Source organism: Dipodomys spectabilis, unplaced genomic scaffold (assembly GCF_019054845.1).
Source record: "Dipodomys spectabilis isolate Male_0828 unplaced genomic scaffold, ASM1905484v1 ptg000030l, whole genome shotgun sequence".
NCBI classification, from domain to species: Eukaryota; Metazoa; Chordata; class Mammalia; order Rodentia; family Heteromyidae; genus Dipodomys; species Dipodomys spectabilis.
This window is the reverse complement of record NW_024870707.1, coordinates 1,472,239-1,496,847: the sequence shown is the minus strand read 5'-3', so window position 1 is coordinate 1,496,847 and position 24,609 is coordinate 1,472,239. Positions and strand designations below refer to the sequence as shown.

The 24,609-nt window shown below is 43.2% G+C and overlaps 1 protein-coding gene across 1 annotated transcript; it reads right to left on the bottom strand.

The window, feature by feature from the left end:
• Window positions 1–73: 73 nt before the first annotated feature.
• Window positions 74–20,417, bottom strand: Ddb2 (damage specific DNA binding protein 2). The gene is made up of 10 exons (XM_042676064.1): window positions 20,179–20,417; window positions 18,421–18,584; window positions 17,501–17,692; window positions 6,262–6,407; window positions 4,971–5,070; window positions 4,715–4,892; window positions 4,252–4,394; window positions 969–1,133; window positions 788–833; window positions 74–512 (listed from the first exon to the last, which is right to left on the bottom strand). Exons 1-10 carry the CDS (start codon window positions 20,291–20,293, stop codon window positions 448–450), a joined length of 1,314 nt encoding a protein of 437 aa, XP_042531998.1. The 5' UTR covers window positions 20,294–20,417; the 3' UTR covers window positions 74–447.
• Between the last annotated feature and the right edge of the window lie 4,192 nt (window positions 20,418–24,609).

Here is a 24,609-nt window from a genome sequence, read left to right as displayed (position 1 = left end):
TGGTACTGTGCCTTTTCATTTCTGAGACCCAAGGAGCCCCTTTGACTAGGTCAGTGATAGATCTGCTCACAAACTCAGTTAAATATGTTTTTATTGACTGTGTCTATAGTAATCACAAATAAAAAAAACACTCCCTCATCATTCTGTCACCACACATCAGAAGGGGAAAAAGGTAGCTGGGAATATAGCTCAGCAGGGCACAAGGTCCTGAGTTCCATCCCCAGCAACACAAGGAAAAATTGAACAGGAGAAAACTACTTTGGCTCCAGGCTAGATAGCAGGGATCTTTAGAGAAGCTGGGTTGCCTGAAGTTTCCAGAGCTAAGGACATTGATAAGCCAGTGTCCCTGCTCCAACCCCAAGACAGTGGCACTTTTGGCCCATTAACAGCTGCCTCTTCTGAAGAACTTGTTTCCATTTTGTACTCCAAGTTATGGCTCAACTTTCTTCAGTGTCTCTCTCTTTCTTTCCATGGCCCCACTTCCTTCTGATTCCAGATGAGAATGTGGTAACCTAAGAAGAGCAAGAGCAGTCTGATATACCTTCCATTATCAGTGTCAGGGCTTGGGGCTGGCCTAAGGGAGCTAAGTTTTAATAAGGAAATGCTAGAAGACTAGAGAGCAGCCAGGCATTGTTATGACCACAATTAAGGGTCAAGGCTAGAAATAACTACATCCCCCAGGCATTTTTATTGGCCCTAGGGTGTATGTGGCAGGACCAGGTTGAACTCACCCTGCATGAAACTGGGCCAGGCTGGACATTTCTGAGATATACCTGCTTCTACTCACCCATGGCAGAGGCTAGTGTGTCCCCCAAGGGGTTGAACTCATTGAGCTGGAGAAATAAGAATATTGGCATGAGAAGATGGGGAAGGTATTGGCAAAGACAGAGGGCATATAGGACCAATTTTTGGTAAAGTAGGTTGAATCCCTGCTTCCTCCCACCACTATTTGAGGGCCCAAACCTCACCGAAATGATACCAGAAGACTGTGGGTCATAGAGCTGACACATCATCTTCCCTGAGTTTCCATCAAATATATCGATTGTCCTCAGTTCATATGGGGCACAACTTTTGAAATTAGGATCTGGGTATCGGCCTACAACAATGAGGTTATATCGAGGATGCCAGGTTGCCTAGGAGATGAAGTTGATCACAAGTAAACAGGGACATAAAAAGTATTCTTTGTAGGCTGGAAAGGTGGCTCAGTGGTAGAGTGCTTGCATGCATGAGGCCTTGGGGTTAGATTCTTCAGCACCACATAAGCAGAAAATGCCGGAAGAGGCACTGTGGCTCTAGTGGTAGAGCACTAGCCTTGAGCTGAAGAGCTGAGGGACAGCGCCCAAGTCCAGAATTCAAGCCCCATGACCGACAAAAAAAAAAAAAGTTTTTTTGCTACTAAAATGCTAACAACTTAAATTTGAAGATAAAACCTATATAAGCTGAGAGTGGTGACTTATGCCTATAATCCCAGCTATGGATCATGGTTTAGGCTGACCAAGGTAATAAAGAGATCCTATCTGAAAAATAACTAAAGTAAAAGCAGCTGGAGGTGTGGCTCAAGTGGTAGAATACCTTCCAAACAAGCATGAGGTCCTAGGTTTTAAAAAAACCAACAACGAACAACAATACAAGAAAGAAAAAAAAAAAAAAGCCAGATGCTGGTAGCTTATGCCTATAAACCTAGCTACTAGGAGACTGAGATCTGAGGATCATGGTTCAAAACCAGCCCAGGCAGGAAAGTCCATGAGACTATCTCCAATTATTCACCAAAAAGACAGAAGTGGAGCTGTGGATCAAGTGGGAGAGTGCTAGCCTTGAGCAGAAATCTCAGGAACAGCACCCAAACCTTGAGTTTAAGCCCCAGAAACAGTGCACACACAAACACACATTTCTATCTCCTCATAAGGAAGCTACTAATTTTCTAAGGGCCACACCCTTGTGACCACATCTAAATCTAATAGCTTTCCAGTATCTTATGCCAAAATCATATTGGGAATTAGGGCTTTAATACAAAGAATTTTGGGAGGGATATTGATTATTCCACAAACAGGTACTTACAGGTACTGCAGAAATATGAACTACTCAGGAAAAGATAGCTTTAAATACTTTGGAATAAAGGAAGTAAAGCTAATAGACCTTTAGGTCGAGGTTGAGTAGTAAAGCTCTTTCAAAGGTCCAGCCAACAAGTTCCCTTTTTCTTTTTGAAGCCTTAAAAAGTAGAGGATGGCTAGACACCAGTGGCTCTCAAGAGGCTGAGATCTGAGGATTTTGGTTCAAAGCCAGCCCAGGCAGGAAAAGTCTGTGAGACTGTCATTCCAATAAACTACTCAAAAAACATCAGAAGTGGAGCTGAGGCTCAAGTGATAGAGTGATAGCCTTGAGCAAAAGAAGCTCAGGGACAGTAAGTAGGCCCTGAGTTTAAGCTCCAGGACCAGCACCAAAAAAGAAAAAAAAGAAAAAAGACATAGCTTAAGCAGTACAGTGCTTCCCTAGCAAGCACAAGGCTGAGTTGATTTTTTCTTTCTTTGAGACAATAATTTGTTTTCTACAGCAAGATTCTCCTGACCCAGCTTCTTGAGTGCTGGGATTACAGATGTGTACCACTACAACTGGGCTTCAAAGGAATTTTAAAGGAAAAAAAAACCAGCAATAAGAAGAAAGAAAGTTGGGTACTGGTGGCTCACACCTGTAATCCTAGCTCCTCATGAGGCTAAGATTTGAGGATCACTGTTCAAAGCCAACCCAGGTAAGAAAGTCCATGAGACTCTTACCACCAATCAACTATCAAAAAGCTGTAAGTAGAGCTATGGCTCAAATGGTAGAGTGCAATCTTTGAGTAAAAAGGCCAGGCAAGAATGCAAGGCCCTGAGTTTAAGCCCCAGTACTGGCACATACACACACACATATACACATAAACATACACAATTTTTTTAAAAAAAGGAAGAAGAAATGGTATATGAAGTGGTTTAGAAGTGAGGCCCTGGGTTTGATTCCTTAGCACCACGTATACAGAAAAAGCTGGAAGTAGACACTGTGGCTCAAGTGGTAGAGCGCTAGCCTTGAGCTGAAGAGCTCAGGGACAGCACCCAGGTTGAGAGGTCAAGCTCCATGACCAACCAAAAAAAAAAAAAAGTCACTAAAAAAACAAGTGGAAGTTGATCTGGATGAGCTACAATGAGGCAGATATGAACAGATGGATTAACAAGAATAGCGACTGGTGAATTTTGATGCTATTTATTATTGGGTTTGATTTTTTTTTTTTTTTTTTTCGGTCGTGGGGCCTGAACTCTGGGTCTGGGTGCTGTCCCTCAGCTCTTCAGCTCAAGGCTAGCACTCTACCACTTGAGCCACAGTGCCACTTCTGGCTTTTTCTGCTTATGTGGTACTGAGGGCCCAGGGCCTCATGCATGCAAGACAAGCACTCTACCACTGAGCCACCTTCCCATCCCTACTGGGTTTGATTTGAGATACATGGGATACTAAGTCATCTTTTACTAAGTACTCACCATGTGCTAGGTATAGTGCCAAGTGCTTTAAGTGTACTGATTCATCCTCACAACAACCCTATTAGTTAGATACTATTATTCCCTTTTTAAGTTGAAATGGAGATCCAAATTGGGAAAGTAAGGGACTTATTTCTATTATCAGAAGCCACCTAAACCTGCAAGACAAACTTAGAAGGTGAAGGTTAATTTGTGAATCAGCTGCACATAGGAAACTGAAACAGAGTGTAGAACAGAGAGCCTCCCCCCCCCTAAAAAAAAAGCCTACAGTGAGACAAGAAAAAGAGTTTATCAGAGAGACATTAAGAAAACTCAGGAAGCTGGACACCCACAGCTATAATCCTACCTACTCAGGAGGTTTAGCTCTAAGGAATCCTGGTTTGATGCCAGCCTGGGAAGACAAATCCATGAGACTCATATTATCTCCAATTAACCAGCAAAAAAAAACTAGAACTAGAGACATGACTCAAGTGGTAGAGTACCAGCCGTGAATGAAAAAAGCTGAGCAAGCACATGAAACCTGGAGTTCAAGCCTTAGTACCAGTACCAAAAACAGGAAAAGAAAAAAATGAGAAAGCTGAACAAAATGGAACTGAAGAAATAGGATGATAGGACAGAGAAAGCCAAAGGGTTAACGGACTGCTGCTTTGTGTTTGGGACTGACTGCAGGCTGACCATGTCTGCCCCTCGATGCTCCTTGGTCAGTGCTGGTTGGTCCCCATGATAACATCTCTCTTCCCTCACTCACCTTGATGGGTGTGAGGTGCTGGAAGTGACGGTGAGGGTGAGGGATCAGGCTAACTGGGCAGTCCCACTGAGAGGCAGAGTAAACCCGGACCTCATTCTTCTGGTCAGTTGTCAGGAGGCGGGATCCATCAGAGCTGAAATAAGCTGAAAAAGTGAAAAGCCCCTTAAGCTAAAAGATCCCCCAAACCCCTGCTCTTCTGGACTTTAGAGGCCTTTCCTAGTAGGAACACCACCCTTCTATTCCTCTCTAGTCAGAAGTGGACAGGAGGAAAGAATCTGGAAATATTCTAAAAATTCACCAGGGAAAGGAGCAACCAAAGCCAGAAAGGTTCCTAGTCATCAGCTTGACAAGATGCTCTTGGGAGATAAATGTTTGACCTAATAGCTTTCGAAGTTACAGGAAAAACTGCAGGAGTGATAAACAAGAAGGATCTGCAGGAAAGATGAGGTTTAAGATGTCACACCTGAGTTGATAGGATGTTTGTGCAGCAGGGAGTAGAGGAAGCTGTTTTTCCCTTTAACCTGGCGCAGGTCCCAGATTTTCACTGTTTGATCTACGGAGGCTGTAGCCAGTAACCAATCACAACAGGGATTCAGAGCCACATGGGTCACTTTCTTTTTGTGCATTCTGAGATTCCAAAGCTGTGGGAAAGAGGCTGGTTCAGGTGGGGACACAGAACCAAGGGAGGGAAAAGGGATAACCTGGACCTCCGTATATACCTCCTTGCCATCTATGTTCAGCAGGATCACATTTCCCATATTGTCTCCTGTGACTACTATTCGGCTTTTGGTAGACACATCCAGGCTGCAAAACCAGATGCTAGAGAAAGAGAGAGACTATGCTGTAAGACTCTCAGGACTGAGCTGGATCCATTTATTCACAATTGCAGCTCCAATCTAACCCTCAGTAGGCATTCAATAAATATTGTTCAATGAATAACTTTTTTGCTATGGATTGCTGTGAAACACCCAGATTTGTTTACCATGTATCCAGTTACCGCTCCGCCAGCATCCTCAGCTAGTAAGAGCAGCTAAACCTCAGAATCACAGGGCAAGTCCCAAAGCTAGCTTGTCCCATACAGCGCAGGTTCTAAGGCAAACTTGTATACTGTTCTCTCACCAGTCACTCTTCACCCTTTGAACCAAAGATGACAGACCAAACAGGAAATGTTCAGCTCTGTGGCTTACAGCTAGCTAGAGAGAAATGTCTGCCCCCTTCTGCACACTAAGGGAAAAGCAAACAGAACCCAGATGCTCTTTCCATTAGAAAACTACTTGAGGACAAGGAGATTCAGTAGGACCTGCCTCATAGATGCAGATCCACAGCCAGAAGTGTTCTGAGTCACACTGTTTCTCTGAAGCCCTCAACATCTTGCTGCACTGCCTTTTGCTATCTTTCCTGAATACGAAGAGGAGGCTGCTGGGGAAGAGGAACCTGAAGCCCAGTCACCAATCTTGATGGCTCCTGTGTTTCTCACCCCCATGGGATAGCTTAAGATAATACCCAATGCTAGTTAGACGTCATACTCACATTCATTTCTTGGAAGTTGTGTCTCTGGCTAGATATTAAAGTGATTTGCATTTTTTAATTTCTCCAGTCACTTTCTCTTAGGAGAGGGTTCTCTTATTTTAAGCTTCAACTGAAAAATTAGTCAAGTATTTACAGCCCAATAAATGAACAGCATTGAAACCTCAATTCTTAGCTCCTGCTTCACTCTCTGTGAGGCTTTCTGAACTACTACCCTATTGGCTTGGCTTGTGAGAGTCAAAGCCTAGTTTAATATAGGTACACCTTAAGGAAGAGACTGAGGCCTTTTCCTGAGAAGGGCCAAGGCTTCCCAAAGCAATTATCCACCTGGACCAAAATCAGAGCACCAAAGAGTTTGAGGAAGAGAAGAAGGGGTGGAAAGTAGCTAATACATTTCCATTCTTCCCTGTGCCATGTCTGGCTAGAAGAAATGGGATCCGGATACTCTTACCAGAACTAGAGCTTTCTAGTTAAATTACTCACTTGCAGGTGTCTGAGCAGGTAAAAACTCGTAGAGTGTTGCCTTCAAAGTCTTGAAGCTTAGTTGTTCCCTCTATTGAAGAGGCAAAGAACTGGTTGGTATTGAGAAGGTTAAACTTCAGCCCTGTGATGCTCCCTCCAGCTCCAATCTAACATGAGGAAGGAAAAAGCCAGTAAGTGATGATGGGTCAGAAAGTGTAGGCAAAGCCTGGGTATACTTACTATGCCAACGGAAATGCCAGTCAGTCAGCACCAGGGCTAGGCCAGCTTAGACACCTACCCCTAGGATACTCTCCATAGTGCTCTTTATTTACTTAGTTTTATTGTTATTATAAAGGTGATGTACAGAGTGGTTAGTTTCATAAATCAGGTAATGAATACATTTCTTTTTGGACACTTTCACCCCTTCAGTGCACTTTTATTTATTTTTTGTCAGTCGTGGGGCTTGAACTCTGGGACTGGGCTCTATCCCTCAGCTCTTCAGCTCAAGGCCAGTGCTCTACTGCTTGAGCCACAGCACCACTTCCGGTTTTCTGGTGGTTTATTGGAGATAAGAGTCTCACAGAGTTTCCTGCCCGAGCTGGCTTTGAATCAAGATCCTCAGATCTCAGCCTCCTGAGCAGCTAGGATTACAGGTGTAAGCCGCTGGTGCCCAGCTTTGCACTTTTGCACTTTTATTTTTAAGGTGTTATTTTACTTTTATATTTTAAATTACAATACAGAAAATATGACTGTACTTAGTATTATAGTTCTATGGATTTTAATACATCTATAGCTTTGAATAAGCCCTATTGAAGTTTTCTCTCCCATAAATTTCCCTCATTCTCTCCAAACTGATCACATCTTCCACTCACTCCACACCCCTGACAACCAATGATGTATTTTCTACCACTGTGGTGGTTGAATTTATGGCAAGTTATCTGCATACTTCAGGAAAGCTTCAGTTTACAACAAACAGCATCTGGGTTAGAAGGGCAGGAAACAGACTTGTGTTCTTTTCTATTCTTCCAGATATTCCAGAAATGATGATAAAAAATAACTGTGACAGGGTTGGGGTATAACTAGTGGTACACCACTTGCCTAGCATGCAGGAAGGCCTAGGTTTAATTCCCAATACTACAAAAAAAAAAAAGTAAATAAACAAGTCCCTAAGAGAAGAAATTAACCCTAATAGCTAATAAGAGCTCATCAGATAATATATAATAAATCATCTCTATATAGTGAGATCTTATTAAGTACTTATTATATATCAGGTTTCTTTGTTTTATGTGAGTATGGGAGCTTAAACTCTAGGCCTTGAGCACACTCATATTTTTTGTTTGTGGCTGGTACTCTACCACTTGAGCCATGCCTCCAGTCCTGATTTTCTGCCGTTTGGCGATAACATGAGACCTTGAATTTTTCTGCTTGGCTGGCTCTGAACCAAAATCCTGAGATCTCAGCCTCCCGGAGAAATAGGATTATAGGAATGAGCCACAGGTTCCTGGCTCAAAGGCATTGTTTTAAGAACTTTACATTTTTTTTTTTGTCAGTCCTGGGGGCTAAACTCTGGGCCTGGGCGCTGTCCCTCAGCTTTCAATCTCAAGGATAGCACCCTACCACTTGAGCCACAGCGCCACTTCCGGCTTTTTTCTTTTTGCTTATGTGGTGCTGAGGAATCGAACCCAGGGCCTCATGTATGTGAGGCAAGCACTCTACCACTGAGCCAACTTCCCAGCCCCAAGAACTTTACATCTTTAAGAGATCCTTCAGTATTTATCTTGTGCTAATGCCATCCTGCACCTAGACTCAAATAATATCTCCTACACACACTTACATACTAACTGGCACATTCGACTGCTCTATAAACATTCTAACCAGCACCCAGTCTGTCAAACCTATGGGGCTAGTAAGAATCTCTTGCTCCCATCAGTTGACTAGGCTTCACTACTCTATGTAGAACACCAACACTGTCCTCTTTTCCCCAAACCCCTTACCCTTCTTGGTTGCTGGCTCTGTTGCTGAACTCACTCTGATGTGGCCTACACTGCAACTCAATATGTAAATGTCTCTTACTTGAGAGAAAGCTTTACAGGACTCTCTACCACACTAAAAATAATAATAAATGTGTATCTCTGTTTCCAGCCATGATGATGGCCCTACTGCCTTAAAAACTCCTCTTGAATCTCCTCTCCAGATCGAGTTTTAGTTACTTTCTTTCATTGCTTTTCTTTTACCTTCGAATAAGCTTTCTCTTATTTAAGAAAAAAAATCTAGGAAAGTAAACAAAATGCATGAAATAAGTTTCCAGAGTCTGGACAATGAGAAGCATAAGACGGGGAAAAGAATGGGACAGCATCTGGAGACTGGTGACTCATGCCTGTAATCCTAGATACCAAGGAGACTGAGATCTGAGGACTGCAGTTCAAAGCCAGCCTTGACAGGACAGTTGTGAGACTCATGTCCAATTAACCACCAGAAAACAGGAAATGGAGCTGTGGCTCAAAGTGGTAGAGGCTAGCCTTGAGTTCAAGACCCATGACAGACCAAAAAAAAAAGGTAGGTTTGCAACTACACCAGGTAACAATTTGAAGGGAATATCCAGACTACAGGAAGGTACAAAGAAGCTGTAACTGACTAGTCTCACTCAGCTAAGCAGACATTGCCAACATGGCAGAATTCTCAGAAGATAGATGAACAGGAGCAACTCTGGGGACTTTCCAGAGATCCTCTAGTATTTGGCTGTGTATTAATATATAAATTTAGTGGAGGGGCTGGGAAGGTGGCTTAGTGGTAGAGCGCTTGCCTTTCATGCATGAGGCCCTGGGTTCGATTCCTTAGTACCACATAAGCAAAAAGAAAAAAGCCAGAAGTGGCACTGTGGCTCAAGTGGTAGAGCACTTGCCTTGAGTTGAAAAGTGAGGGACAGCGCCCAAGCCCAGAGTTCAGGCCCCACAACCGGACCAAAAAAAAAAATTTATATATATATATATATATATATATATATATTTATATATATTTATATATATTTATATATATATTTATATATATATTTATATATATATATATAGTGAAGAAACTACCTACATCAGAAGCCAGTTAGAGAATTCCTCAGCACAATCTGTATTCTTATCATCCAGAATAAAAGTTTTTTTCTTTTTTAATTTTGCCAGTCCTGGATTCTGTCCCTAAGCTTCTTTTGCTCAAGGCTAGCGCTCTACCACTTGAGCCACAGTGCCACTTCTGGCTTTTTCTGTTTATGTGGTACTGAGAAATTGAACCTAGGGCTTCATGCATGCTAGGCAACTCTACAACTAAGCCACCTTCCCAGCCCTCAAAGGATTCTTAATACACAAGGAATCCATCTTTACAAAAATACCCCCAGATAGTGGAGCCAATTTAGACCTACACTTTAGGCTATAGGAGAGGTAGAAAGGAAAAGAAGAATGAGGGAGTTTGGAGAAGAGAAAGGAAGAAGAAGAGAGTGAAGAGAAGGAAAAAAAAACTATCTGAAAGTAGGAGCTGGTAGCTCACACCTGTAATCCTAGTTATTCAGGAGGCTGAGATCTGAGGATCAAGGTTCAAAACCAGCCTAATCAGAAAAGTCTGTGAAACTCTTTTCTCCAATTAACCACCAGAAAACTAGAAGTGGAATTGTAGCTCAAAGCAGTACAACACTAGCCTTGAACAAAAATCTCAGGGACAGCATGTAGGCCCTGAGACCAAGTCCCACAACCAACAAAACAAAAACAACAAAAAACTATTAACCCACAGGTGAAGTTCATTGACCCAAACAACAGACTCAGAAAGCAAGGCATATTATAGACACTTTAAAAATAGACAGAAAGCTCGACAAATGGGACTACCTTAAAATAAAAAGCTTCTGCACAGCTAAATCTATCGCAACTAAGCTAGAAAGACAACCAACTAATTGGGAAAAAATATTTACCAGCAATATAGCAGACAAGGGGTTAACATCCTGTATATACAGGGAACTCAAGAAACTAATCCCTCCCAAACCTAACAAACCAATTACTAAATGGGCAAGGGAACTAAAGAGGGACTTCTCAAATGAAGAAATAAAAATGGCAAAGAAACACATGAGGAAATGTTCATCATCCCTGGTGGTGAAGGAAATGCAAATAAAGACAACCCTGAGATACCACCTTACCCCAGTCAGAATGTCCCACACCCACAAATCAGCCAACGACAAATGCTGGAGGGGATGTGGAGAAAGAGGAACCCTATTACACTGCTGGTGGGAATGTACACTTATACAACCACTTTGGAAAGCAGTCTGGAGGGTCCTTAGAAAGCTAAAGATTGACCTCCCTTACGACCCAGTCATACCACTTCTAGGCATCTACCCTGAACAACAGGAACCAATATACAAGGACACGTGCACCTCCATGTTTATTGCAGCACTGTTCGCAATAGCTAGGATATGGAAACAACCTAGATGCCCCACCACAGATGAATGGATCCAAAAATTGTGGTATCTATACACAATGGAATATTATGCAGCCATTAGAAATGACAAAATAATGGCATTTGCAGGGAAATGGATGGAGCTAGAAGGAATCATGTTGAGCGAGGTAAGCCAAGAACGAAGAGACAAACAGTACATGGTCTCCCTGATAAGTGGATGCTAAATCCAAAATGTTAGGTGATACGACAAAACTAACAGGACTTAAGAAACAAAGAACTCCCGCTCATCTGGTTGAACCACTACTAAATATCCCCATGCTGCTGATCACAAATATGGTATATAACATGTGAACACTGTTATATATTACAGACTGTGGTAGACAATTTGCTCCAGGGAAGTTAGAATGAACTTGTGACTTTGAAATTATGTAATCACTTAATCACAATCAAAAAAAAAAAAAAAAAAAGAACCTCGGGGAAGGGAGGGAGGGAGGGGATGGTAGGGGGAAAACAATAGAGGGGGTAACAATGTTCAAGAGGAAGTGTACTCATTACCTCACTCATGTAACTGTAACCCTCTGTATAGTATCTTTATAATTAAAAAAAAAAAAAAATAGAGCAGGGCACTAGTGGCTAACACCCATAATCCAAGCTACTCAGGAGGCTGAGATCTGAAGATTGTAGTTCAAAGCCAGCCCCAGCAGGAAAGTCTGAGATTCTTATAAACCACCAGAAAACCAGAAATGGCGCTGTGGCTCAAGAGGTAGAGCACAAGCCTTGAGTTGAAGAGCTAAAGAGCTGAGGGACAGTTCTCAGGCCCAGAGTTCAAGCCTCATGACAAAAAAAAGTAGCCAGAAAAGCTGGGAAGGTGGCTCAGTTGTAGGGTGCTTACCTCACATGCATGAGGCCCTGGGTTAGATTCCTCAGCACCATATAAACAGAAAAAGCCAGAAGTGGCACTATGGCTCAAATGGTAGAGTGCTAGCCTTAAGCAAAAAGCAGCTTAGGACAGCACCCACATCCTGAGTTCAAGCCCCAGGACTAACAAAAAAAAAAGAAATTTAATTTCCTAAAACCTATGAAACTAGTGGACTTGGGAATGTGGCTTAATGGTAGATGCTTGCCTAGCATGAAGCCCTGGGTTCAATTCCTCAGTACCACATAAACAGAAAACTCTAGAAGTAGCATAGTGGCTCAAGTGGTAGAGTGCTAGCCTTGAGCAAAAGAAGCTAAAGGACTGTGCCCATGCCATGAGTTCAAGCCCCCCAATAAAACTATAAAACCAGAATTTTATACCCAGCAAAAATGTCCTCTTGGAAATAAAAGCAGTACTTTCTTAGGCAAGCAAAAGTAGATAGAATTCCTCATCAACCAGCCCACATTACAACAAATGTTAAAGGAATTCCTGCCAAAGCAAAATGAGTCCAAAAGGAAATCTGGATCACACAAAAGCATGAACTGCACTGGAAATAGCAATATATAGGTAAATATAAACATTATTTTTCACTTTAATAAAACCTTTGGGGATATGGATATAACAGTGGTAGAGTGCATGCTTAACACACAAGACCTATACGTACTAAATGAAAACCTTTAAAAGATTTTCACAGGGCTGGGAAGTTGGCTCAGTGGTAGAGTGCTTGTCTTGCATACATGAGGCCCTGGTCCTCAGAACCACATAAGCAGAAAAAGCTGGAAGTGGTACTGTGGCTCAAGTGGTAGAGCAATAGCCTTGAGCTGAAGAGCTCAGGGACAGCGCCCAGGCCCAGAGTTCAGGCCCATGACAAAAAAAAAAAAAAGATTTTCACTATAGGATTCAGGGTGTGGTTCAAGTAGTAGAATACTTGCTGGGTGAAAAAAAAAAAAAAATGCCTATAATCACAGTACCAGGGAGGCTAATGTAGGAATACCATGAATTTGAGGCTCCATAATGAGACCACCTCAAAAAAAAAAAAAAAAAAAAAAAAAGATTATCTTACCTACAACCAAATCATTCCACTCTAAAGTATTTTCTCAAGGAAAATAAAAATGGATATGCACATAAACACCTGTGCATGAATACTTATAGCAGTTTTATTTATAGTTGTCAAAATCTAGAAAAAAACAAATGTTTTTGAACAGATAAATGGGAAAATCAACAGTATTCAGAAATAAAAGCAAATGTAGGTAAATCTCAAATAATTATACTGTATGAAAGAAGCTAGACCAGGGGCTGGGAAGGTGGCTCAGTGGTAGAGTGCTTGCCTGCATGCATGAGGCCCTGGGTTCGATTCCTCAGTACCACATAAGCAGAAAAAACCAGAAGTGGCACTGTGGCTCAAGTGGTAGAATGCTATCTTTAGCTGAAGAGCTGAGAGGCAGCGCCCAGACCCAGAGTTCAGGCCCCATGACTCCCAAGAAAAGAAAAGAAGCTAGACAAAAAAACATATACTTAAGATACCATCTATGTAAAATTCTAGAAAATGTGAATTTATCTATAGGGATAAAAAGCAAGTCAGTAGTTCCCAAGACACAAGAGCAAGAGTAGAGAAGAATGGATCAGAAAGGGTATTATAGAACTATTAGGGATGACAGATAGGTTCAAATATTGAGCATAACTTTGGTAATAAATTCTCATAGCTGTCCAAACTCATCAAATTGAATACTTCAAATGTATAATTTACTACATATAATTACATCTCAGTTAAAAGGTAAAAAGAAGTAAAAACTCCAGGCCCAGAAGGATTTGCTACATATATTATAGAAGAAACAATACAGAGTCTACACTATTTTCCCCCCAGGAAAAAGAAGCAGAGAGAATGTTCTCTATATTACTTTATGAGGTTGGCATTACCTAGACCACCCAAACTAAAGACATTAAAAAAAGAGAGAAACAATTATGGAATATTTTTAAATAGTGTCTTTCTGGTATGGTATGATTAAACTAAAATATATGACATAAATAAACCACAACAGATAGCACAGCAGAGTATTTATGTGATAACACTGGCAATAGAATGAGTGTGTGTAATAATGCTGAAAATAGAGATTTGGGGTCAGTTTACTTTATTCTTTATAATTCTCTCTCTCTCTTTTGGTTTGAGACAGGTTGTTATACTATGTAGCCCAGGCTGGCTTCAAATTTGCAGTTTTCTTTGCCTCAGTCTCCTATTAGGAAGACAGATGTGTCCATCATGTCTCACTTATACTGTCATCATTTCCATTTGTATGAGTAGAAATAGCACATGAATACAATAAAGCTACCTTCATTTTGATTATAAATATTCCCCAATCAAGAGACTTGAAAAATGTCAAGATCAGAGCCAAGGTCAGATGACTAAAGAAGTAAAAAAAACTTGGCACTACTGCTCCTCTGGTTACTGATCTTAAATCAGCTTCCTGCTATCAACATCAAGGAATAAAATAAAGTTCATCTCAAACCAGCATACCTTCCTCTGCTGCATGCTAACTCTTTGCAATCATAAAGTTCAAATGACCAAACCAATCAGCGTGATGGTGTAAGGAAACTTTAGCTGTATGTATATAATATAATAAAGGGTGATGCAGGGCTGGGAATGTGGCTTAGTGGTAGGGTGCTTGCTTAGCATGCATGAAGCCCTGGGTTCAATTCCTCAGCACTACAACAGAAACTACACTAAAACAGAAAAAGCTGGAAGTGGTGCTGTGTCACAAGTGGTAGAGTGCCAGACTTGAGCAAAAAGAAGCTCATAAACAGTGCCCAGGCCTGAGTTCAAGCCATAGGATTGGCCAAAATAAATAAATAAATAAAGGGAGGGGGGTGGTGCAGGAAGTTACAGATATAGTTCAGTGGTAGACTATTCACAGTCCTCATACAGATCTTTGTTTGAACCCCAGCAAAACACAAACATACACACACACACACACACACACACACACAAACAATGTAAAACAAAAGCAGCCTCAGTCTGGCACAAATTCAAAGTAGTTGTCATTCCTCTTTTTTAAAAAAAGTTAGGCCTGGGCTGGGAAGGTGGCTCAGTGGTAGAGCGCTTGCCTTGCATGCATGAGGCCCTGGGTTCGATTCCTCAGTACCACATAAGCAAAAAGGAAGTGGCGCTGTGGCTCAAGTGGTAGAGTGCTAGCCTTGAGCTGAAGAGCTGAGGGACAGCACCCAGGCCCAGAGTTCAGGCCCCACAACCGGACCAAAAAAAAAAAAAAAAAGTCAGGCCTGTGACCCTAGCTACTCAAAGGCTGAGATCTGAGGATCACAGTTCAAAGCCAGCCCATGGAGGAAAGTCAATAAGACTCTTATCTCCAATGAACTACTTAGAAAAAGCCAGAAGTGGTACTGTTGCTCAAGTAGAATGCTAGCCTCGACTACAAAGAGGCTCAGGGACAGTGCCCATGCCCTGAATGCAAGCCCCAGGAGGTCATGAGGCTCTGTCCTTAGAATAGACTACTTCTTACCACTTCAAGAATGAACCAAAATTTTATTTTTATTCGCATGCCCTAGATTTCTAGAAAAAATAAATCTCTTCCTACCTGAGGAGCTTTGGATTCTAACTCAAATTTAAAGCTCCTCTCCTAGAAATCACCTACCTTATTGCCTACCTTGTCAGAGGGGCAGGAGGCCCACCAAGTATTATAGTCAACACTCCTCTGGCTGTCTTCCCTCTTGGCCTCCATGATTTGTTTTCTTAACCACCTATCTCGTACCTTGCACCAACATACATCTTTCCTGTTTCTCTCTTCATTTATTTAAATATATCTTTTTCTTTTTCTTAATTTAATTTAATTTTATTTGTGAACATACTGTACAGAGGGGTTACAATTACATGGGCAGGATAATGCGTACATTTCTTACCAAGCTAAATATATCTTTTTCTTATTGCTCACTCATCTGTGAAACCTCTCCATCAACTCAATTCACAAAGGATTTTTCTTTTTCTCATATTCTGGAGTATGCACACATCCAATTTCCCAGCTATACTTCACAGCCCTCATTTTTTCAAGAAATATAAAGCAGCTACTATAAGCCACTGCTCTAGGCTCTAGGGATATTAGTGGTAAACCAGAAAGACAAGATCCTTGCTATTATGGAGCTTTTTTCTAATGTGCAAAGACACATTAAAAAATCTAATATTTCACCTAGTGATAAACATTGGGGAGAGGGGATGTAACACAGGAAAACACAGAACTAGGAAATGATGAAACGGGATGGATATACTTGTGAATAGTAGAGGCAGTAAATGTTTTCTTTGTTTGGTCAGTCATGCGACTTAAACATAGGGTCTGAGTGCTGTCCCTGAGCCTTATGGCTCAAGGCTAGTGCTCTACCACTTTGAGTCACAACACCATTTCCAGTTTTCTGGGGATTAACTGGAGATAAGAACCTCACAGACTTTCCTGACCAGGCTGGCTTTGAACAACAAACCTCAGATCTCAGTCTCCTGAGTAGCTAAGATTACAGCTGTAAGCCACCAGCACCCGGCTTTATTCTAACTTAAGGGAACATTTAATGCTGGGCACCAGTGGCTCATGCCTGTAATCCTAGCTCCTCAGGAGGCTGAGATCTGGGGATCGTGGTTCAAAGCCAGTCCAGGCAGGAAAATCATCATGAGACTCTTATCTCCAATAAGCTACTCAAAAACTGCAAGTGGTGGAAGTGGCGCTGTGGCTCAAGTGGTAGAACACTCGCCTTGAGCTGAAGAGCTGAGGGACAGTTCTTAGGCCCCATGACCGACAAAAAAAAAAAAATCATTTCTATAAGCTGGGCACCTGTGGCTCACACTTGTAATCCTAGCTACTCAGGAGGCTGAGATCTGAGAATCTCGGTTCAAAGCCAGCCAGGGCAGGAAAGACTGTAAGACTCCTATCTCCAATAAACCACTAGAAAACTGGAAGTGGCACTGTAGCTCAAGTGGTAGAGCGCTGGCCTTGAGCTAAAGAGCTGAGAGACAGCGCCCAGGCCCAGAGTTCAAGCCCCATGACTGACAAAAAAAAAAAAAAACACCTGCAAGTGGTGCTATAGCTCAAAGGAGTAGAGCACTCACCTTGAGCAAAACTGCTCAGGGACAGAGCCCAGGCCCTGAGTTCAAGCCCCACAACGGACAAAAAAAAAAGAATAAGCTGGGTGCTGATGCCTCATACCTGTCATTCTAGCTACTCTGGAAGCTGAGATCTGAGGATCATGGTTTGAATCCAGCCTGGCTGAAAAGTTCATTAGCCTCTTTATCTCCAATTAACCACCCCTCAAAAAAACTAGAAGTGGAGCCGGGAATCAAGCCACTTCCAATTTTCTAGTGGTTTATTGGAGGTGAGTCTTACGGAGTTTCCTGCCCAGGCTGGCTTGGACTGTGATCCTCAGATCTCAGCCTCCTGAGTAGCTAGGATTACAGGCAAGAGTCACGGGCGCCCGGCTAAGGGAATAGAGGGGCATATCTTCCCCTGGCCCCTTCCTGTCTGTCTTTCTGCTTCCTGGCTGCCATGAGCTGAGCAACTCTGCTCCAATACAGTTTCAATCATTAATATACTGCCTCACCACAGGCCCAGAAACAATAAAACTAGTCTGGCACAGACTGAAAATGAGAACCAAAATAAATCCTTCCTCCTTTAAACTGTTTTTCCCAGATATCTGTTTCAATTATGAATAACAGGGGAAGGGAAAAAAAAAAGATCTCAAAGAGGTAAGAAGGGGCTTAGACTCTGAGTGAGCTAGTTGATACCTCCTAATATTTCAAGGGCAGGCATTCAATAATTCATTTGGCATGTTTGAAAATGCCCCGTTACTTGCTACTAGATAATGTCAATATTCCATTCATTCACTCAATAAACACTTCTTTAGCAATATCATCCAGCACCAGGAACTGCTTACCCCTTTAATAAAGGTGGGTTTGTCCTTTATGCCAAAGTTCCAGAGCATGATATCTCCTCCTTTGGAGCCTACAGCCAGGGTGCTGGGATGAGTCGGGTGCCATGCCAAGGATGTAACCCTCCTGTCAAAGGGGGCAGCTTTTTGGAATATCCGGTAAGAAGCAAGAGAATGCAAAAAGGATTTCTGAAGACCCTGCCACACAGAAAAAGAACTAAGTTGAATTAGTTGCTTTAAAACTCAAGTTCTATTTAAAAAAAAACAAAACAAAACAAAAACTAAAAATCTCAAGTCCTAGCCTGGAGCTCAATGCCAATAATCTAGAGGATTGTAGTTCGAAGCCTGGGCAGAAAAGCCCATGAGACTCTTCTTATCTCCAATAAATAACCACAAAGCTAGAGGTGGAGGTATGGCTCAAGTGGTAGAGCACTAGCCTTGAGCACAAAAGCATCCAGACCCTGAGTTCAAGCTCCAGAACCAGCACCAGAAAAAAAGAGTAAGGTTACAGGTGAGGTTCAAGTGGTAGAACATCAACTGTGAGCTTAATGAGAGCAAGCTTCCCTGCATTCAAACCCCAGTATCACCAAAAATAAACTCATAAATAAAACTCAAATCCTTGATAACTGCCAATCTCAGGCTCCTTCACAGATAGGCCCTAGGGTCAAGTCCTTCTATCAAAAAAAAGCTAACTAGAGTTGTGCATGAATTATCTACAATATACATGAACTAATTTGGAACACAAGGGGGTAGAGTACATTCCATCAGAAAAGTTTTTCTCCTTGGTTGAGTGCTCAGTATGCCAGGCACATGGTTGAAGTGATCTAACCACTCTGCCAACTTGAACCAACTATCTTCTAGGTTCAGAGCATCAAATAGTTGAAAAACCATACAAACCTTTGAACTTCAATCAGGAACTTCCTCACCTGTTGTAGTGATGGCCAGGCAGCTTCATCCAACCTATGCTGGTAGAGATCCCTGACAATGCTGCTGCACGATGGTGGGACCTGCAGGCTGCTGCACGATGGTGGGACTTGCAGGCTAGCCAAACCTTCCCAAAGGCAGTCTGACTCACATCTCCTGCTACAACCTGCCAAGAAGAACAGACACATATTTTCCTCTCCAATCACAGAAAGGTTTTCGGCTGAAATTACATAAAGACAGCCTTGCTGTTTCATTCAGCATAGTCAGTCTGTCCCATCACCTCCTAAAAGCCTTTCCACAGTCTGTTTAGTCTCACTCAGCACAAGAAAGAAATAATGAGTACAGACTTCCCTTCCCCCAAACACTCCTCTAAAGTATGATATTGCAGTATTCCTGAAAGCTGGGCCAAAGAAATAAACAAGAAGAAAGTATACTGCAGACTTTCCAGTGTGGGATGGAAAACTGGAGTTGGGAATTTTAAAATCACAGATAATACATAGTAAGATTTTAGGACAGCATGGTATAATTGTTTTAAGAAAAAAAAGTATGTTTCAATTCTACATTAAAATAAAGTAGCAGTAGGGAGGCTGGGTATAATCCCAGTACTTAAGAGGCTGAGCAAGTAGGACCACCAGAGTTTTAAAATCATCTGGGCCACACAGCAAGACCTTGTCTCAAAATAAAAAAATAAAATAAAGCTGATCTCATGTCTGTGGCTGCTGTCTGTAATCTAGCTACCCAGGAGGCTGAGATCTGAGAATTATATTTAGAAACTAGAAGGTAAGGTCTGCCCTGCCCCCCCCCCCTCAATAAAAAGCTACACTTGGAGCTATGGCTCAAAACGTTGAGTTGCCAGCCTAGAGTGAAAAAGCTAAGGGTCAGTGCCAAAGACCCGAATTCACACTCAGTACCAGCTTAAAAGTAATCAAGTACTTTCCAACAGTCATTCCAAGTCCTATGGATTTTTCCAGAAGCCAGCCTGACTCAGCTCTAAGCAGGTTACTTCTGGAGAAGTAAATAAATTTTATAAGAATAAAGAAAGTGCGGAACATCAAGATGTACTGGTGGTACCAATTTTCAGAATCTTTTTGGACAACTAATTCTTCTCATGGACTAAACAATCCACTCTACCCCAACTCGCAGCCCCGAGTTCAAGTACTGAACACGCGAATAAGGAGGGGGAGAAGCTGGAATCCTCATATCTGAAAGCACCAAGGACAAATAGCTAACAATCGGCCTGTGGGTATTTAGCATCCAAGTTGAGGGAAGTCTAGGGGTTTAAAACAAACAAAAAATCCTGAGGCAGTAGTGGGGGGGGGGGGGGGCACGAGGCTCAGGCCTGTAAAATCCTCGCTACTCAAGAGACTGAGATCTGAGGATCTGGTTCGAAGCCAGCCTGGGCAGGAAAGTCCGGAAATGGAGCTATGGCTCAAGTGGTAGAGCACTAGCCTTGAGCAGAAAAGGCCCAGGGCCCGTGTACACACCTATTAACACCCCCCCCCCCAAAAAAAAATAATCCTGAGACAAACTAGGTACGTGGAGTCCGTGGCTGTGAAAACGGAGCCCTCAAGCTTCTCCTGGTCACCTGGGATGGGAGCTGTTAAGCCTAAACTCAGGTGTTAACGGCCCGCCCTGTAGGCCAACAACTACAGCCTGCAGCGTGGGCGCCCGGGAAGTGGGCCCGCCGTCCCATTTCCGGGCCGCGGCGGGGGCCCCTCAACGGCGGGAACCACTGATAACGCGGCCGACACGCGCAGTACCCGGGCCCTTCACGCGGAGCTTCTTGGCCTCGGGCTCCAGTTCCAGGAGACTTCTGCTCCCGAGGCACACGACCTCCGAGGTTTTCTTGGTTTCTGGACGTATCTTGGTAGCCATGGCCTACTCGGGTGCGAAGGAGTTGCTAACGTCTCACGCCGATTCCAAGCGTCAGCGGAGAGAACAGGGAGGCGGGAGGGGGGGGCCACTCGCACTGCCACACGCAGCGCGCAGCGAAGCCAACTTCCCGCCAAACACGCTCAGCGCGGCGTTTGGGCTCCGCCCCCGCACGGAGGCCCCGCCCCTTCCTGGTGAGAAGGGCGGGCGGAGGCGGGGCGGGCGTGAGGGGGCGGGGCGGGCGTGAGGGGGCGGGCCGGGCCTGCGGAGAGGCGTGCTGCGCCGGGGGAGGGGCTGCCTGCTCCCTGGCCGTGTGGAGCTGTAGATGTGCTTGGGGGAGAACTGAGGTTGTCGCCTACTTGCCGGGCCTGACGTGACAAAACCTGATCGCTCGTGTCCTGACACGGGCGAAGATATGAAGATTGCCCAAACGCCGAGGAGGGCCGGATATCTCTCCATTTCGGTGGACATAAATACGTGCATCTGCTTTGGCTTTGCTCCCTCCTTCCTCTCACGGGACAGATGGGCATTGTTGTTGTGTGTTGGGGGGGCGCATTGCGTTTTAATTTTGTGCAGCCATTAGGGCTGGAACTCGGGCCTTGGTGCTTGCTCGGCTTTATTTGCTCATGGCTGGCGTTGAGCCACACCCCCAGTTCTGCTCCCCCTCCCCGCTTTTCTTCTGGTTAATTGGAGATAGGAGTTTTACAGGCTTTTCTGCCCACTCGGACTTTGAACTGAGGTCCTCCAGGTCTCATCCTCCTGAGTAGCTAGGATTACAGCTGTGAGCCCACCCGTGTCCAGCTGATAGGTTTTCTTAAAGACACTGCTAGAGAAACCTATTGTGGTGGTGGCTGCCTGTCATCTCGGACTCAGGAGGCTGAAGCAGCAGGATCATGGGTCTTAGGCCAGTCTGGACTATATAGGCCCTGTCTCAAACCGATGTCATAGGGCTGGGAAGGTGGCTCAGTGGTAGAGTGCTTGCTTCGCACGTATGGAGCCCTGGGTTCTATTCCTCAGCACCACATAAGCAGAAAAAAGCTGTCAGTGCTGCTGTGGCTCAAGTGGTAGAGCACTAGCCTTGAGCTGAAAAGCTGAGGGATAGCTCCCATGCCCAGAGTTCAGGCCCCATGACTGACAAACAAAAAGGATATCATAGGAGTTCTTTTGTGCTTATTGCCAAAGAGATGCCTGTAGATAATGTACTGTATATTTTTAGAAAAATTTTTAATGCATTCACCAGAAGTGAAATTTGAGAAGATATGCTTAACCCAATTTAAACAATACACAATACGTACATATATGAAAACATCAGATGGTACCCCATAAATACCATTTTTATATTTTTATACGTCAGTTTAAATTTATTAGTTTAAAAAATAAGCTGATTTCTCAGCAACTTGGAAGGCAGAGTGTTTGAGGTCAGACTGGCAAAAAATTAGTGGAAATCCTCAGAGAACAAGCTAGAGGTTATCCTAATGGTGAACATTTTTTTTTTTAACATTTTTTTGTCCTTTCTTTGTTGGTACTGGTGATTGAACCCAGGTCATTGTTCCTGTTAGGCAAGTACTTTGTCTCTGAGCTACATCCCAGCCCTATGGTGAACATCTTTAATCCCAGGTACAAGGGAGGTAGAGGCGAAATTATGAGACCCTATCTGAAAAGATTAAAATAATAAAACAGTGGCCAGGAGCCAATCAATGTCTCATGGCTGCTGAGGAGGTTGAGCTGTGAGGGTCACCATTCCAAACCAGTCCAGACAGGAAAGTCAATAAGATTTTTCTCTTCAATTAACCACCAAAAAGCTGAAAGTGGCTCAATTTGTAGAGCATCAGCCTTGAGCAGAAAAGCTCAGGGATAGCACTCAGGCCCTGAGTTCAAGCCCCAGTACCAGTAAATAAATAAATAAATAATTTTAAAAATAGCGAGAGAGGACCTCCTTAGCAAATGTTCGAATCTTAGTAATACCCAAACATAAAAATGAAAAAGTAAAATAAAGTAATGTAAAATTTTAAAATAGTGTAAGAAAAGATAATCTACGTTCTTTTTTTTTTTTGGGGGGGGGTTGGTCATGGGGCTTGAACTCAAAATGTTTTACTATATTCTTTTTTACACAAACAGCATGTGACAAGACAAAGGCTTGATCGTAAATTGTAAGACGGGGATTAGGAAGTCTATGGAAGAAAACAATGGAAGATAAGGGTTATTTTAGTAAGTTTGTTCAGGTCCATGTCAGGGCGGACTCTGAGGATAAGAATGTTCTCTTCGTGGTATAGCAAGGGCACTTTTCTCATAGGAAATTTCATGGCCTACTCTTAGGTGGAAGGGAAGAAGGAATCAGCCTTTTCTGTATTCGCCGTTTCTCAAGCATTAGCTCAAAATAATCATAATAATGATGCAGTGATAGGCTGGGAATGTCTTAGTGGTACAGCGCTTCCTAGCATACGCAGGCCCTGGGTTTCTCATAAGAAAACTAAAGTGGTAAGTTTCGGGGTGGCATGTTCTAGACCCCTTCAATAGTCATAAAATTGTACACACTTCCTTCTGTTTCCAATCTACAGCAAAACCCCACTGCTTTGAGCTCCTCCCCCAAAGATCCAACACACAACTCTATAATGCCTTTCTAACACCCTCCACATAGTATGGGTTTGTTGTTCTTTGCAACAATACTCATTTCAGAGACAGTGAGTGTAAGAAGTTTCGTGAGAGCGGAAGCATGGGGAGGAAGAAGGGTTAAAGGAGAGGGACCCTTTAAGTTAGCTTGGAGTGGGATGAGGAAACGACCAAATCAAGAAAGTCTCCCCAAAGAAGGTAACACTTAAGATGAATCTGGAGAGACTGAGTCACATCGGTGTGGACAGCATTCCTAGCAGAGGCAGCAAGAAATGCAAAGGCAGGATTTTCATGAGCAAGGGAAATGTCCTGTTTGATACTAGGTTTTCCCATAATCTGTTTTTAGGGCTAGGAAATGTTCCATGGTAGATGGAAGCATTGAGAATAGTGGAAATCTGTATTTCACATAGCAGGAAAGCCCTGTTTCAGGTTGAGTTTGGAGGCACTCTTAACCTAGATTTTACTTTGCTTCCTTTTGATTCACAATTAACCAACTGCCTAGCCACTTGATGTCATCCATTCTTATCTGATGAGCCATCGAGTGATAACTGGACACATTTTTTTTTGTTTTTTGGTCGGTCATGGCCTGAACTCTGGGCCTGGGCGCTGTCCCTTGGCTCTTCAGCTCAAGGCTAGCGCTCTAGCACTTGAGCCAAAACACCACTTCCGGTTTGTTCTGCCTATGTGGTACTGAGGAATCGAACCCAGGGCCTCATGCATGCGAGGCAAGCACTTTACCACTGAGCCACCTTCCCAGGCCCAACACATGTATTTTTGTGTGTGTACTGATACTAGGTTTCACTCAGGGCCTGAGCACTGAGATAGACTGGCTCTCTATCCCTTGAGCCACAGCTCTACTTCTAGAGGTGGTTAATTAGTAAATTAATTAGTTAATTATTATTTTATTTTATTTATTTTATTATTATTTTTTTTTTGGTCCGGTCGTGGGGCCTGAACTCTGGGCCTGGGCACTGTCCCTCAGCTCTTCAGCTCAAGGCTAGCACTCTACCACTTGAGCCATAGCGCCACTTCCGGCTTTTTTCTTTTTGCTTATGTGGTGCTGGGGAATCGAACCCAGGGCCTCAGGCATGCAAGGCAAGTGCTCTACCACTGAGCCACCTTCCCAGCCCTAATTAGTTAATTAGTAAAAGTCTTTCCTACCTGGTCTGGCTTTGAACTATGATCCTCAGATCTCAGTATCTTGAGTAGCTAGGATTACAGGCCTGAGCCACTGGTGCCTGGCTAACATATATATATATTATTTATTTATTTTGCTGGTCCTGGGGCTTGAATTCAGGGCCTGGGAGCTGACCCTCAGTTCTTCAGCTCAAGACTAGCGCTCTACCACTTGAGCCACAACGCCACTTCTGGCTTTTTCTGCTTATGTGGTGCTGAGGAATCGACCCAACACCTCATATATGCAAAGCAAGCACTCTACCACTGAACCACCTTCCCAGTCCCTTGACAATTATATTTAAGACATCTATTTTATTGTTGCTACTCTGAGAGGGTGCATGGTCCAACCAGGGCTCCATAGAGGCTATGCCATGAAACCCCACTTATAGATGTTTGGTCCTGTCTGTGATGGGATTTTGACATAAAGCTTCACAGGCAACTCATTCAAAAGCTGCTGGTGACAGCGAGTCAGGTCTCGTGTTCACACTGGAAGGTAGACAGGCCATGAGCATGACGCTAAATAATGCCAGTTT